The sequence below is a fragment of the Lissotriton vulgaris genome, chromosome 2_1 (genome assembly GCF_964263255.1).
Source record: "Lissotriton vulgaris chromosome 2_1, aLisVul1.2, whole genome shotgun sequence".
In the NCBI taxonomy this organism is placed as follows: Eukaryota; Metazoa; Chordata; class Amphibia; order Caudata; family Salamandridae; genus Lissotriton; species Lissotriton vulgaris.
This window is the reverse complement of record NC_141687.1, coordinates 1,670,487,054-1,670,502,127: the sequence shown is the minus strand read 5'-3', so window position 1 is coordinate 1,670,502,127 and position 15,074 is coordinate 1,670,487,054. Positions and strand designations below refer to the sequence as shown.

Here is a 15,074-nt window from a genome sequence, read left to right as displayed (position 1 = left end):
TGGTATCGGATTCTGAGCCAAATAACTTTTCCATCGAGGCAAGTATTGACCTTTTTTGCCACCTGGATTATTTCAGCTGAATTTGAGGGCAGGATGGATGGTGCCTGACAGAGTGGGTTGGTTCAGGATTTGTGGCTTCTTTAAGGGGCCAGATGCCAGAGCTGAGGCACAGAGTATGGAGGCATCTGTGTCAGAGGTGCCAAGAGTCTCCAAACTTGATGGAGCAGGTCCACCCTTGGGGAGTTCCCCAGAGTGTTCAGGAGCCATCTTACAGACATCCAGTATGGCAAGGGGAGGCCGAGGGGGATTGTGTGATTGAGCTAGGTTAATGGAGGCCTATTGGATTCATATGGATAGCCCAGGCCTAGCCTTTGCACAAGTTGGAGATGAGGTGGTTTTCTCAGACAGTGGAAGTGTATTGCTGACATTCCTGACACTTGATAGAGGACACACACACACACACACACACACACACACACACACACACACACACACACACACTGAAGTGAAATAATTAGAGGACTCTTTAGAAATTTGATTAGGCCTTTTAATAACAAAAAGCGGCTGATTAGTCTTCCTGAATAGTACAATTTGATAGATGGTATGAGAGATGAGCGAGTGTGCACATTCTGTTGTGCAGAGGTGAGAACTTTTACTTGGGGCCTGCCCTTTTTGTCCTTCCTGATTCATATTTGTTAGGCTGATGACAGCCAGGTGCAGAAACTTCACACCTTTTTGTGCCTCTGTAGTGCCCCAGGCTGAAGACTACACCTCTGTGAGAGGCCTCACACAGCACAGTGTCAGGAGAGCAACCTGGAAAATATGTTCGAAATTATTACCACCCCAAATCTGTTCTACAGTTCCAAACGGTGGCTAAAAAATCATGTCTGAATTCAGTGTATAATGTGGGATCTCACTGCCCCACTTGTTCTAGTTCCACATCCTCTATGGTCAAAGAAAGGAGTGCTCCGCAGGGTACTCGGAGCATCCTGAGCTGGTGTTTGCCTGACAGACTGCTTCCCAGAGGTAAGGGGATATCACCCAAATCTGGATCTCTTTAGAGCTTTAAGAGCTGTGTTGCTGTCCTGAGGTGCCAAGTGGCCTCCTTGCCTCCTTAGACTGAGCATGTCAAATCTCCAGGAGGAGTGTCTAAGCGATGTGCAGCATGTCTGTGGGATGCTCAGAAGTGAGTGAATAAAGAAAGGGGTCTGAGGACCCCATTATCTATGGGGCTGCAGTCTTTGTGCTGGTTTCTGGTGGGTATCGCAAACATTGTGACTGCAATTGCCAAAGCCAGGAGTGGGCTGTGCTTTCCTGTAAGAGCACATGGCCGTACATGCGTACAGTGATAGGTCGGTGCACGATCGCAACCTTCAAGAGTGATCAGCTTGTGCTTTGCTGCAACTGCAGGCCAATCAGGGCTACATCTGATAACGTCAAGATCAGCTGCTAGAGTGCACCTCATGCGGTTTCCAAAGACCCTAACTGCTGCAAGACAAAACAGTGGTCCAAATAGGACTACAACAACATAGGACTGAGCAGACTTCAAGTGCAGATGCAACAGGAGAAGCAGGACTCGAGGACAACTTTGCCGGCTTGCATGCATCCTCTCCCAAGACAAGGTGCAAGTCTGCTGTAAAATCCGGTGTCTAAACCGATCATATGGGAACTGATCCACTTCATGGAATTAGACAGAGCTTAACACTGAGCGCACTGATTACAGGCGTGATATAACTGTGCCTGAGCTATAATCGTGCACCTTTCTGGTACTCCATAGAAGGAGAGGGGGAGGTATGCAGCAGGCTTGTTCTTATTTGACAGACAGTGGTTTACTATCTCTGCCATGAGTTTAGCATGTATCGCAGTGGGGGCCACATTCAGTCATTGTGACCAGACCTTTTTGTCTGTGGGCCACTCGTGTAAATTCCAGCACCTATGCAATAACCCAGTTCCTAGCAATAACATCCCAAGTGTATGTTATGTTTGTGTGCACACTGTGTGATTCATACATTGTGTGAATGAGTGAACCTTAGTAATAGACGCCTGCGAGTTCCATGTGAAAGCTCCTTGCCTGTGCATGTTCAAGGAGATGAGGTTGTTTCCCCTGACAGTGGAAGTGTATTGCTGACTTTTCGGAAGCTGGATGGAGGAGACAGGTGGGAAATAGGGGTCCTTTTTGCTGAGAGGAACAGCTGATCAGTTGCCTGAGCACTGCCATTTGGTAGAGGGTGGGTTTGAATGGGGAGACTACAGCTTGTTGTTCAGAGGATGAAAGGTCCTTTAGGTGAGGCCAGCCGTTTGTCCCTTTCCTGATCACTGGTCAGTGTGGCTGTTGGTAGTCAGGTGCAGAAAGCTCACATCTCTTTGTGCCTCTATTGCGGGTACTGCAAGGAGTGTCACTCTGTACAGACGTTACTGTTGAGCAGCATAGAGAAGGCTGATAAAAGAAGAACCGACCCAAACCAGTTCTAATAATAAATTTCCAAGGTCTTGTTTACCGAACAAAGGAGTGCTCCATAGAGTACTCGGAGGACTGCTATGCAACCTGAGCTGGTGTCTGCCTGACAGCCAGCTTCCCAGATGTGAGGGGCTCATCACCAGGTGTCTGGTCTATAAGGAAGTCTTTTGGCTGTATGCTGAGCACTTAGAATCCTTGTGCCTGTTGAGAGAGAAGGGCAACCCTGCAGAACATTTTATTGTCTAGGGCAAGGCAGAAGCTGCTCAGCGCACAGCTGTTATTGTAAGCATAAGTATATTCAATTTAGCTGCCCCTCTAAGATTTTGTGAAAGTATGTCATCAGTTGGAGATACTCATGCTGGGGGCGAGTCTGACAGCTGGTATCTGACGGAAGGATCCTGCAAACAGGAAAATGCCATTGCTAGGAGTGCAAGGGTCCAAGATCAGTGCAGCGTGCTGTCTTTTCTCAGTATGACAACGCAAATATGAACTTTGATGAAAGCTCCCTTACCTTGAAGATTAGTGTGAATGATGTCTATCAGGAGCACAAGGTAACTATGGTGGGAATCTTCTCTGTTGACCTAGCCACAGGTGGAGCTGGAACTAGAGGCCTTCAAGGAGGGGAAGCATCAGGTCTTGGAAATGTAGGAAGAACCACTACCTTTGAATACATTGTCTGCTGAGTAGTAGTATGATTTCTTAACTTCATGATGAGTGCTTCAGAGGAGAGAAGCGTCTGAGATTTTATTGGGGGGATTACAAATTTCCTAACAAAAAAAGCTGAGGGCCGAAGGGTGGGGAGATGCGATTACCAATGTTCGGGCTAGACTGTTTCAAAGAGGAACAGGCTCTGTACTGTTTTGCATTAGGTGGGCTTTTGTCAAGAGCGGCACGGTGGGCAAAATATGATGGGATGAAATGCTGCCCCAAGCGATTGCCACTGGTTAGTCTATTGGTTAGAATTCATCCCATCAGTAGTAGATTTGGGGGGTGTTCCACCGCAAACCGTTCCCTCCACCCCCACTCCCTCCTTCCTTAAGGAAAGACCCTGCCTTTCCCTCTTGGGCTTGGTAGTTCTCCATGGAAACTCATGACTACAGTCACATATAACACAATGGTCTGAAGTCCCTGCCCTGGGATCATGTATTTTAACTGCATGCATGTTTCTTTATCTCTAAAAGCATTGATGTTAGAGTTGTCAAATCTGTGCCTGTAAGCAGAGCTCCATATTGCCTATTCAAGCCTTTGACAAATCATTTTATCAAGTGACTGATGACCTCCTGTATTAAACCCAAGTTGCAATTAAAGGTGGATGCACCTGCAAATTAATAGGGTGGGCCGAGCCAGAGCCAAGCGAAGGGTCTGTCTTTGTTCTAAGAGTCCATTCATCAGACAAACTACGAACACGTTTTGCATGTTTATTGTGCAGCAAATATAATGTAAAAATGATGCACATTTTTTAATTCTGAAGAAACTGTATTTCTTTAACGTGTAGAAAACGTTTCACCTTAGTACATCCGATTGTATCACTGTATAGACAGACATTTAGTAAGCTTTTTTTTAATAAACATTCATGGCTCACCCCCAATAAAAATCCCATTAGTAAACTAAAAGGCAATTAATTTGTCTTGTAAGCCCTAAAAGTGTCCTATATTTTTTTTCTAGATGGATCAACTTTACAATGTATTACATCAAATATAAGAGATACTTATACAGACCACTAACTGAACTCAAGTATTTAAAATGGTGCTCATATTTGATAATAAAGGAAAAGTAGGTTCAGTGTAAAAAAAAAAAGTTTGTTTAGGATAACAAAACTTGGTCAAGCAGGGAACCGGTATTGATTCCAGGCTATCTGGTTTCACATTTTGAAATTCAGCCTACCAAATAGTTATGTCTGTCTCCCTCTCTCACTTCAGTGGTCACTGTTTTGTCTTTAGTCTTGGCTCAGGACTGGAAAAATTGACCGAGATAGACCCGACTCTGGGCCCCCACACCCAACTACCAAGCATGCATTTATTTGGGGATGTCACTCCCGGAAATCCTACCTGAAGCTACGCCCTCTATGTTTAGGTGGGGAAGACCAATTCCTATCCATGAAGCAGACTAGTTAAGTAACATACTTACTCTGTGTCTTATGTTTTGATATTGACAAGCATTTCGGAGGCATGGCTATTGACAAAACAATGTAGAACAAAGAGAGAGAGAGGGATTTCCACTGCGTGGATGGGGAATACTCCTGATCCCCTTATTGGAAGAGTACCACCCTAAGACCTAAAGAGGTCTCAGTAGAGTAGGAGAGGGGAGAAGAAGCAAAATAAAAGGGAATTGTCCTTTTCTAAGAAGACCCCTCACTCACCAACCTGGTTGGTGACATGCTTCATCATCGGGGTCCCACCCGAACAGCCGAGTGCCGTCCCGGTACTAACTGACAACTCGCACTCACCTGGGAGAGGAGTATCAGCATGGTAAAGGTGCTAAGAGATTGTTTTGGGATTCTTTTAGTCACAGGCTGAAAACTTGTTGAAAGAAAAAGCTTAAAACAACAAAAATGCCAATCCAAAAACTGACAAACACCCTTGAATTCTACAGATGGTGAGTGAGGTGTAATTGAAAATGTTTCAAAGGTTTGTTTGAAGGAAAAAGTCTGAAAGGCCATGCTCTGTGCTCCAGGGTACTGTTGACAGGAGCTGGGGAGGGGGACGCGGGGGGGGATAGAACTGGAGTAGCTGGCACTTATAGGCAGGGCGCGTCCTTAAAGGAGCATCTTTTTTTTCCCAGTCATTTTAGGCTGCTGCCTGTCTGCCTATGTTGCACTCCCTTTCTCTAATTTTCCTTTAAAAATGTGTGTGTTCACGTCCTCTCTCCAGGACCCTTCACATGGGCCGAGCTGTCCATTGCTTATAATTTAATTGGAGATTTCCCTACAGAAGAGTAGGATTGCAGATGTGTAACTTTTCTTACAGGCAAGTCGTTTTTTTTCTTCCCTTGCTGTTCCTCCAGTATTGCCTCGAACATTCTCTTAACCCCGCTGTCTGTACAGGTTTTTTCTCCCCCTCATTTCGTCTACAGTTCACGCTCAGCACATTCGTAACTTGAGAGAGACTTTTGGACCCATTTATATATTTTCTTGTTATTATCTCTTTTTTAATTTATTTTTTAGGGAGGGTGGGCAAGAGTTCCCGGGACCCAGACATGTATAAAGATCACTGCCATCTGGCTGATGGTCATGTTTTGAAAAGTGGGGTTTGAATGACAAACCTTCAAAAGGAGCGCAGTTGGCTTGAGAATGTGAAGGAGAACAATATCAAGTTGAGTACTTGGCTTATTTAGTTAAATGTAAATTCATGAGATAATTGGAATCTGTAGCTTGCTTGTCTGTAGAAAGACATATGCTAGAAAATGCAATATCTTTAACATCAGGAATACAGTGGAGAAGGATAGCTTGTTTCTAGAGGAAAGGGTGATGGTATAATAATTTGTGGTGGTGACTGGATAACAAGGAGATTCTTCTTTAAAATTTTAGTCTGCCATCAAACCGGAGTGGTAAGGGCATATTTAGTAACCTATGTCAAGAGTTTTCAGTGGACAAAAACAAGTATAAAATGGGAGTGTCTAGAGCTGGAGTTTACCAAGATTCCAGCGGTGCAACTGGCAAACAATGAACAGGCTAAATGAAGTTGCCAGTGTGAGTTTGCTGACCACGTAGTTAGACAATCACCTGTGTGTGCATTGAATGTATAATGGAATTCTGATTTGGTAGAAGATTCAGTCGGCCTTACAGTAATGATATACTCAACAATACGCTCTCTGCTTGCTCACAACAAAAAGTAATTAAACAGACACAGTAGCTGGTCGTAATGGTGTGTGAAGTACTACAATTTCATTAGAATTCCATTAAAACATATATTATGGAGAACTTGAAATGCAGAAGCTGCTGTCGAAACAGGAACTAAAAACTGTCCTAAAGCAGGAGAGAAATGGTGAGCCCCACAGCGCAGACTATTCAATGTGATTCAGCTACTCACCAGGCGTGTTAGGATATAAACTGATTGTGAATTCCTGGACAAAGGCAGTGCTGGAGCACAGGCATTAGATACGCATCGATCATTTCCTCAGCAGAAAGAAAACTAATTCATAAAGGAAGGACTAGATGAAGGAGAACTAAAAGTGAATTGCACGTGGCGTTGAAGTCTGCCAACGGCACACCTTATTGCGCTCTGTCTCATAAGAAGTGGCAGCTCAGCAGTATTCTGAGCTCAAGACGGATAGCTGCACAGAGTTCAGGTTTTCACTAGTATATCAGCTGTGATAACATTCTACAATATAGCGAGCCTGATAAAAGTGTAGTCTGGATAGTTTCGAAGTATAATTTGGAAACCGAAGAAATTAACCCAATCTTTGAAAAACCGCAAATCAGGTATTCCATCTGTCTCTATTTCCCTGCTACTCTTGGTCTTCCTCCTCTTACTCTGTTTCGTTCTCTTTCCTGCTGTATTCCCCTTGCACTGTGTCTGAGGTGTCTTTCCTGCAGAGTTGCTAACTTTGTTTCCATGCTTTCTCTTTCAGGGCCAAGCTGGCCATGCCTCAGTTTCTGAGCAACGAAGCTCAGAGTTTGCTTCGTGCTCTCTTCAAGAGGAACCCAAACAACCGATTAGGTAAAAGCCTACATAAAATTGAGATGCTTATAATTTGCTGAAATGTTGCGGTCTACATCGCTGATCACTTAGAATCGTAAGAACCGTGAATTGATGGAAACGTTAACTTCAAAATGACCACCCTAATGTTTATTTGCTACTAAGGAACAATGCAGACTCGGCCATACTGCATGGAAGCGCACTCCTTAGTATGGCAGATAGCACTCTTACTGTGCCCTTTGCAAACCTTATCCCTGGCATCCACGAATGTCTAATGCGGAGTCCAACCCAACACTTCTTCTGCTTTTAATTTTCACAACTTCTATTTGCTGTGAAAGGGAGACTAGCTTTTTTACCATATGTGTAATTTTACATGGGCTTCAATCCGTGTCATTCTCTCAAGGTATTTAGCTCGCCAACAGAGAAGTCCTCGCCATTCTTAGTTCTCAGTAACTCCTTCCTGCAATAAAGTAGGCCAACTTGACATCAGACACATCTTGACCACCTCAACTTAGACATCCTAGCACATAACTAGACTAATATCTTACTGCTCAGAAGGTGTAAAGCTTGGCACTGGACAAGCAATCACTGTTACTTGTGCTGGCCATGACTCAGGCCATCTTATGATTTTAGTTTGGATCCCAGCACAGGATGAGTCAAAACAAGAAAAGTAGTTTGAATCACCCCAAAAGATATCTGCAGATTAAAGTAGTCTTACAAATGATTTGTCCAAGCTGGCTGAGTATCATATTGTAGTAACACCTGGCCCAGTGGAAAGTATACCCAACCCAAGTCAAAGGATGTTGCGCTGAAGTGAGGGGTCCTCTCATGGGACTAAAAGGTGACAAAAACATAAAGGTTCGACTTTAAACCTATGTCTCAGGTCAACACTTTGTTGGGCTATTAGACATCCTATTCTAGGGATCAGAATGGTGCTTTGGAAGATGCTCCACTGAAGCAGTGAATGCTTTTTATTTCAGGTTCTAGCATGGAGTGTGCAGAGGAGATTAAACGGCATCCTTTCTTCTCCACCATAGACTGGAACGTGAGTATCTTTTCCACAGCCCACTGCTGTCATAAGAAGTTGTAGAACTTTTATTCAGCCCCACAGCCATTAGTGGCACATTCCTCTTTGGGTACTTCAAACCCTGGTCACTGTGTTTAATAATGCTAAGAACAGAGTCAGTTGGTATGAAAAAGAGCTCTTGTGCAGGTGAGGGAAATCACTGAATCAATTTGTGATGTAAGACACCATGTGTAATTGAATGAAGATGTTTGACCTTCATGACTTTGAGCCAGATTTAGGGAGTCCTCTGTCAGTCTACTGGGACATAGGATCAAATCCCACCAACTATGCAAGAGTTCTACTCTTTAAAGTGTCTGTCCTTCTAGAGATTAAGAGAAGTTTGGAAGCCATTATCCTTCAAATAAAGAATTCTTTCCAATAGAGGTCCACACACCAAAGTGGATAAAGACTGGCAAACTAATCACCTTGTCAAGAAAGATCATGGGGACGGCTCTCAGGCAGACTGTGTATGTATGTGGTATTTGTATAGTGCCAATGTAGCCAAAAGGCAGTTGAGAACTGTACAGGACAAAAGGCAAGGATGTAGCCAATAAGTGATTGGAGGCTAAGCTAGGTTCTTGAGTGGAGGAAGACTGTTAGTCATGATAGGGTTTTTAAAAGTGTCTTTTCAGTTCTTTTCAAAATTATAGCTGCATTAAGTGGTACTGATGGATACAAGGATATCTTTCCACATGATGGGTGCATAGATGAAAAAGACCTGTTGACTTTACTCCTTTTTCTTTTGCACTTGGCTCTAGTCTCATGGGGTCTGTGCTATGTGGATGTGCAAGCTTGCCACTGGACGTGGCAAGCTTGTCAGATAGATGGAGGTAATGCCAATGATGGTGTTATAGTTGATGCAGTTGGGTTTGAAGGTGGTGCTGGGTGGTGAGAAGCCATTTGAGATCCATCGTGAATTGATGTGATGTGGGCATATTGCTGCAGGTTCTTGATAGTGCTGCTTCTTGTAGGAGTATCTCCAGGGTGTTGCTGCTAAGCAAAACCAGGGAAGTCACTGTCCAGAGTCAAGCCAAGCTGGTCTTGAATGCCAGTATCAGGCCTTGTTGGCTTTCTTGGTGATGTTTTCCTTGAGGGTGAGGACAGTGACCAGGGCAAATGAGTTGCGTGGGTTTGGGTTTTAATCCATTCAGGTTCATGACTTTGAGTCAGATTTGGACCTGTTGATGCTTGTTGTTTCTGGTGGGAACTTCTAACCGCATTCTAACCTCATTGTGGAAATCTCAAGGAACCAGACTGGATCTGGAAACTCAAACAGTGCTCCTTCCGACTTGGTTTTACTTTGGAAGTGATAAAAAGAGCACCATATAAGTGCCACAAATGCCTGCAGATATCTGTTCCTTTATTTTTGCACCTTCAGGCCTGGATCCAGAGCACTGCTCCTTTGCTTCATACCTTGAAGAGAATTTTTGTTCTCAACAATTTTTGCTCTTAAATCCTTCCAGTGTGCAAGGCAAAATGTCATCCCCTAAGTCGATAGTTTACCCCTTTTAGGGACTGTCTCAAATAGATGTCGGCGACTAATCTCATATATAAGGTCTCACCTTTGCGTTCATTGCACGACTCCAAGGCTTGCGATGACTGTATGCACCCTGATTAATCCGAAAACCATTCAAAAACTCCCAATCGAAGTTGAGAAGGCAGACCAACTCATTCCCATGGCAGATCATTTTCACTGTCGAAGTCTTCGAGTAAATCAAAAAAGGAAACACAAAAAGTCCTAGCGGGACTCTGTCGCTTCCCCCCACTCTTGATTCCCACGGAAGGCTCAAGGGTGTCACTGTGCCTCCAGATCTTGCACCCAGTCCACAGACTAGTCGATTCCAACCATAGTACAGATGCACCCTGCGTTTCCCGGTACATCTGTAAAATCACAGGAGATAGAAGCCTGTCGAGAGACCATGCTGTACATCTTCAGCACACTTCCGGCAGTTGCACCTTCAGACTCCAAGGATCTGCAGGGACCTCCAGTAGGGTTACAGCTGGTGGATCTGTCCTTGGTGCTGTCTGTGACCCATGAACTGAATTAAAGATCTGCACCAGCGTTGGTGGAGCGCCGAAATCTGTGCTAGACCATTGGTGGTTGATACCGGCACAGACCATACTAGTCGATGATCCACAACCTATTATGGAATCCCACACCAAGCCAAATTTGTCACGATCTTGACTGACGCAGCAAATACTCAGTCGCTCTGACTCACACTACACCATTACAGTGCACTTGCAAACAGATGCTACATCAATGTTTTGGTAGGACTATTACCAGATTCAGCCATATGCTGACAACCATGGAGATGTGGACTAATTTTTCCCACCAAATAAGGCGGATAACTGGTATGTAGATCTTAAAGATTCCAGTGGATTGGATACCTCACCTGATACGGAGTTGGCTTCCAATCATGTAGGAGCTGCTGAGGAAAGTACATACTTTGGTACAGTAATTAAGTGAGCTGCTGAAATCTTTGACTCCCCCTCCCCCCCCACCTCCTCAATATGGAGGTAAAGAATGTCCTTACTTGGGTGCTTCAGCCCGGCTATGAACCAATTGAACCACTTCTGCCCTTCATTGAAGCCCTCATTGATATCCTCTTGGTCACTTGGGCTAAACTATGTTCTGGCCTTCGTGTCACTCAAGTTGCATATTTGAATAGACCAGCTCCACGCAACCCTGGTTTTTCAACTCTGCATCCACCCCTGAGAGTTAGGTGATGCAGGCGTCCACCAGTAAGGTGAACCCTAGCGCCTTTCCCACTATTCCTCCCAACACAGAATCCAAACGAATGGAAACGTTGGATAAGAGGGGATTTTCGTCAGCCAGACTATCCCTGAGGTCAGCCAATGCCAACTGTCTTGGGTTGCTGTACCCATGCACTCTGGCACATGATTGGTCATATTTTACCAGTGGCTACAGAGAATGTAGGGGTTTCCTTGGTTCAAACTGTTGAGGACCAGGATGCAGCTAGGTTTTGTCATCCGAACAGGGCTAGGATGGGCTTTTGGAACTAGCATGGCGCTTGAGCTGCATACATGGATGATTTCCACGGGCTTCTTTGGGGATGCCCAGGCATCCCTAATGGAAATGCCCTTTTACAGTTTCTGGCTGTTCGGCAAAAAAGGGGACTCTGTTTTAAAGAGCCAAGCCAATGGCACGCTCCTTGGGCCTTTTGGCACCAGTCGGCAATCCCCACCTTCCAGTTTTGCCCTTTTTGGGATATGCCTGGATCTTGACATACTGGTGAACTCTGCCCCCGCCCACACAACAGGCAACCCAGTTCCTTTGAGGTAAGAGCAGTGTCCTCAGCGGACAAGGATCAGGTCACCAGGTGTTGTGTACATTCCAATCCTTGCCCCTCTGGCAGCTATTTCAAAACCTCTTTTGCACCCTTTTTGAGGCACAGCCATCCTCTATGACATAGGTCTTTGTCCTTTTGCTGGAAGGTGTTGAGATCCAAAGATTTTTGCTGTGCTGTCTACAGCCTCACCAGTGCCCCACAGATCTACACAAAGGTGATGGCAGTGAATGTTACCCATCTTCGAAGATCAGGGCTGCCAGTCTATCTCGGCCACTGGCTGTTGAAGACCAGCTCACCTAAGTCAGTTGTGGACCACCGCAAGTCAATGATGAACCTCCTGACATCGTTGGCGTTCTCAGTCAATCTGCCAAAATTACCCCGGACTCCTTCGTAGCCATCCTAAATATGCTGTGCTTTCGGACCTTTCTTCCAGATCAGCGAGTCCAGGACATTAGGGCTATAATACTTTTGCATCTGCCTCTGCCCAGGGCTCAGTGTGAGGATGGCTCTGAGGCTTCTAGATCTTTGGCTTCCTGCGTCATATCTGCTGTCCATACCAGATGACACAAGAGATCTGCAGTGGGATCTAAAGTTTCAGTTGGCCCAACACCTGGAAAGCCTGTCAGAATTCCATCCAAGTTTCAGAAGATTCTGTAAAAGATCTGTAGTGGTGGCTGCTTGACCGCAATTGGACCAGCGGCAGACCTCTCTCCTTAACCAATCCTGGGTTAATAGTGGTGACATATGCATCACTACTAGGTTCGAAGGATCATCTGGGAGAGGTGGAGCTCGTAGGACTCTGGTCTCAAAAGGTGAACCACCTCCAAATCAATTTACTAAAGTTGTGGGCAATCTGCTTGGTGTTGAAAGCTATCCTGCCAAACCTCCAAGGGAAGCTGATGCAAGTTCTCATCTGCAGCACCACTGTTATGTGATACTGCAACAAGCAGGGCTGGTTGAGATACTGAGCTAGGTGGCTCTGCACCTCTGGAACCTGCTGAATCATTAGGATATCTCTCTGGTCGTGAACCTTGCTGGCAAGATCTTTGAGCGGCAGGGCAAACTATCTCAGCCAGAGATGCTTAGCAGATCAAGAATGGCAGCTACATTCAGAGGCGGTGCAGGGTTTCTTCCAGTAATGGGGTGGCCCTTGCCTAGATCTTTGCCACTGCCAAGAATGTGCTGTGTCAGCACACTTGCACATTGGCGTTTCCATGAAGATGCTCTGAGATGCATTCCACTTACAATGGCTAACTCTCCTGCCCGGAGTTCTGAAGAAGGATGGGAACGACTGGGCCAAGTCCTTTAAGTGGCTCTGAATTGGGCAGGGAGAGTGTGATACCTGGAAACTGCGTCTGAGCATCTGTTCTCCGATCAGGCTACTCATTCTGTAGGATCATTCGCTTCAGCAGCAGGGCAGGAACATGGTCTTGCATTTGGGCTTGCTCAGCCTACACCTTAATGTGTGGTGTTTGAGCTGGGATCGCTGATCTTCTGTGATATCTCTTCTGAAGTCATTGATATAATCCTGCCAGCCAGGCGCCCTTTCACATTCCGTGGACACCAGGTGCTGGGATATGTTTTTTACTTGGCGTTGCACCCGCGGACGGACCCGTTGCAAGCCTAAGTGTTGGATGTCTTGTTTGTTTGATCTTCGACCCAGCATCGACTAGCAGTGGGTACTCTTAAAGGGTAATTGTCTGCCTTCTCTACCTTTTCACATTTGATGGACCAACCATCCTTGTTCAAATCATCTGTTGTGATATGTTTTCTTAAATGTTTGCAGCATATGTTTCCAACTAACAAAGTTACATCTCAGCCCTTAAAAGAGGAGGAAAGACTACATCACTTGGGGCTAGAGAGAGCGCTGCTCTTTTACATCAATTGTACCAAGGAACATCAGGAGGGCAATCAGATTTTTGTAGGTTCTCTTGACCAATGAAGGGCATGGCGGTGCAGAAGCAGACAATATCACGATTGGTAGTGCTCTGTATAATGATATGTTTCGAATTGGCTTAAAAGCAGCCTTCAGAAGGACAGAGGTCTCATTCCACTAGAACAAGGCTGCTACCGCTGTGCTGGCACACATATTACCTTTCCTGGATATCTGTCAAGCTACTACGTGGACACCAGTACACGTTCATGAAGCACTGTTGCCTCTACAGTCCAGTTTGTCAAGATGAGCATGTTTCCTTTTCGATCCTGAAGGCCCTCTTGATCTGAGGCATTCAACAGATCCACCACCTTAGCAGATACTGGTTTGAAATTTATTCGGCCGGTGAAGAATCTGTGGTTAGAAGTATCCATCAGAAGGACAAGTTAATTAATATCAGTAATCTCTTTCTAGTGGACATTTTATCTAACTGCTGATTCCTCACCGCCCACCCACCACCCAGTTCTGTCGAATGGTCCCTTTTTACATCTAAAATGGTCCCAATTTAGTAATTTGTACACTATTCCTTCCAATCGGTTGATAGGCTTTGCGTCTGAAGACATATGTGGTTCCACTTCCGGAGTAGAACGAATTCGGTGCAGAGCCACATGGCACCATCTACCAATGCACATGAGTACTGCTTTTTGAGTTTCCAGATAGTCTGACACTTGGGAAACCTCACAAGGTGAGGAAACTGCAGTTAGATAGCGTATATACCATTTGTAAAGCGCACTACTTACCCGTGAGGGTCTCAAGGCGCTGGGTGGTGGGGAATGCTGCTACTGCTCAAAGCCAGATCTTGAGGAGTCTTCTGAAGGTCAGCAGGTCTTGGGTCTGCCGTAGGTGGATGGGGAGGGTGTTTCAGGTCTTGGCGGCGGGGTGTGAGAACGATCTGCCGCCGGAGGTCGCTCTTCGGATGCGGGGGACTGTGGCGAGGGTGAGGTTGGTGAAGCAGAGCTGGCGGGTGGGGGTGTAGAAGCTGAGTCGTCTGAGCTACGCTGGTCCGGTGTTGTGGAGTGCCTTGTGTGCGTGGGTGAGGAGCTTGAAAGTGATCCTCTTGTTGACAGGGAGCCAGTGCATGTCTCAGGTGGGGTGTGATGTGGCTTCGGCGAACGATTTCAAGGATCAGGCGTGCAGAGGCGTTCTGGATGCGTTGAAGCCGTTTCAGGAGTTTGACCGAGGCTCCTGTGTAGAGGGTGTTTCCGGAGTCCAACCTGCTGCTGACGAGGGCCTGGGTGACCGTTCTTCTCGTTTCGATGGGGATCCACTTGTAGATCTTGCGGAGGGTGTTGAAGCAGGAGGAAGAGACTGCGTTGACCTGCTTAGTCATGGAGAGGGTGGAGTCGAGGATGAACGCTATGTTGCTTGCATGGTCAGTGGGTGTTGGAGCTGTCCCCAGTGCGGTTGGCCACCAGGAGTCATCCCAGGCCATAGGGGTGGATCCGAGGATGAGGACCTCCGTCTTGTCAAAGTTCAGCTTCAGTCGGCTGTTCCTCATCTGTAGGAGAGTGGGGTCTGCAATCCTATGGTCACCCCCGATTTTTGCTTTTTGCTTCACTGGTTTACGACTTTCCCTGGCTGTGGGCCTGCTAATCAGACCCACAGCCTAGCTGCCTCTCTAAATTGACAACCATGTACCTTAGGTGCATATCTAATTGGATACTGAGTC

The 15,074-nt window shown here is 45.8% G+C and overlaps 1 protein-coding gene across 2 annotated transcripts in view; it reads left to right on the top strand.

The window, feature by feature from the left end:
- Positions 1-15,074, top strand: part of RPS6KA1 (ribosomal protein S6 kinase A1) — a 1,033,098-nt gene that overhangs the window by 677,452 nt on the left and 340,572 nt on the right. For both annotated transcript variants that reach the window (XM_086957626.1, XM_086957627.1), the window contains 2 exons: positions 7,028-7,116; positions 8,076-8,140. In XM_086957626.1, coding sequence (XP_086813752.1) covers positions 7,028-7,116; positions 8,076-8,140 — 154 coding nt within the window. The remainder of the gene's footprint in view (positions 1-7,027; positions 7,117-8,075; positions 8,141-15,074) is intronic.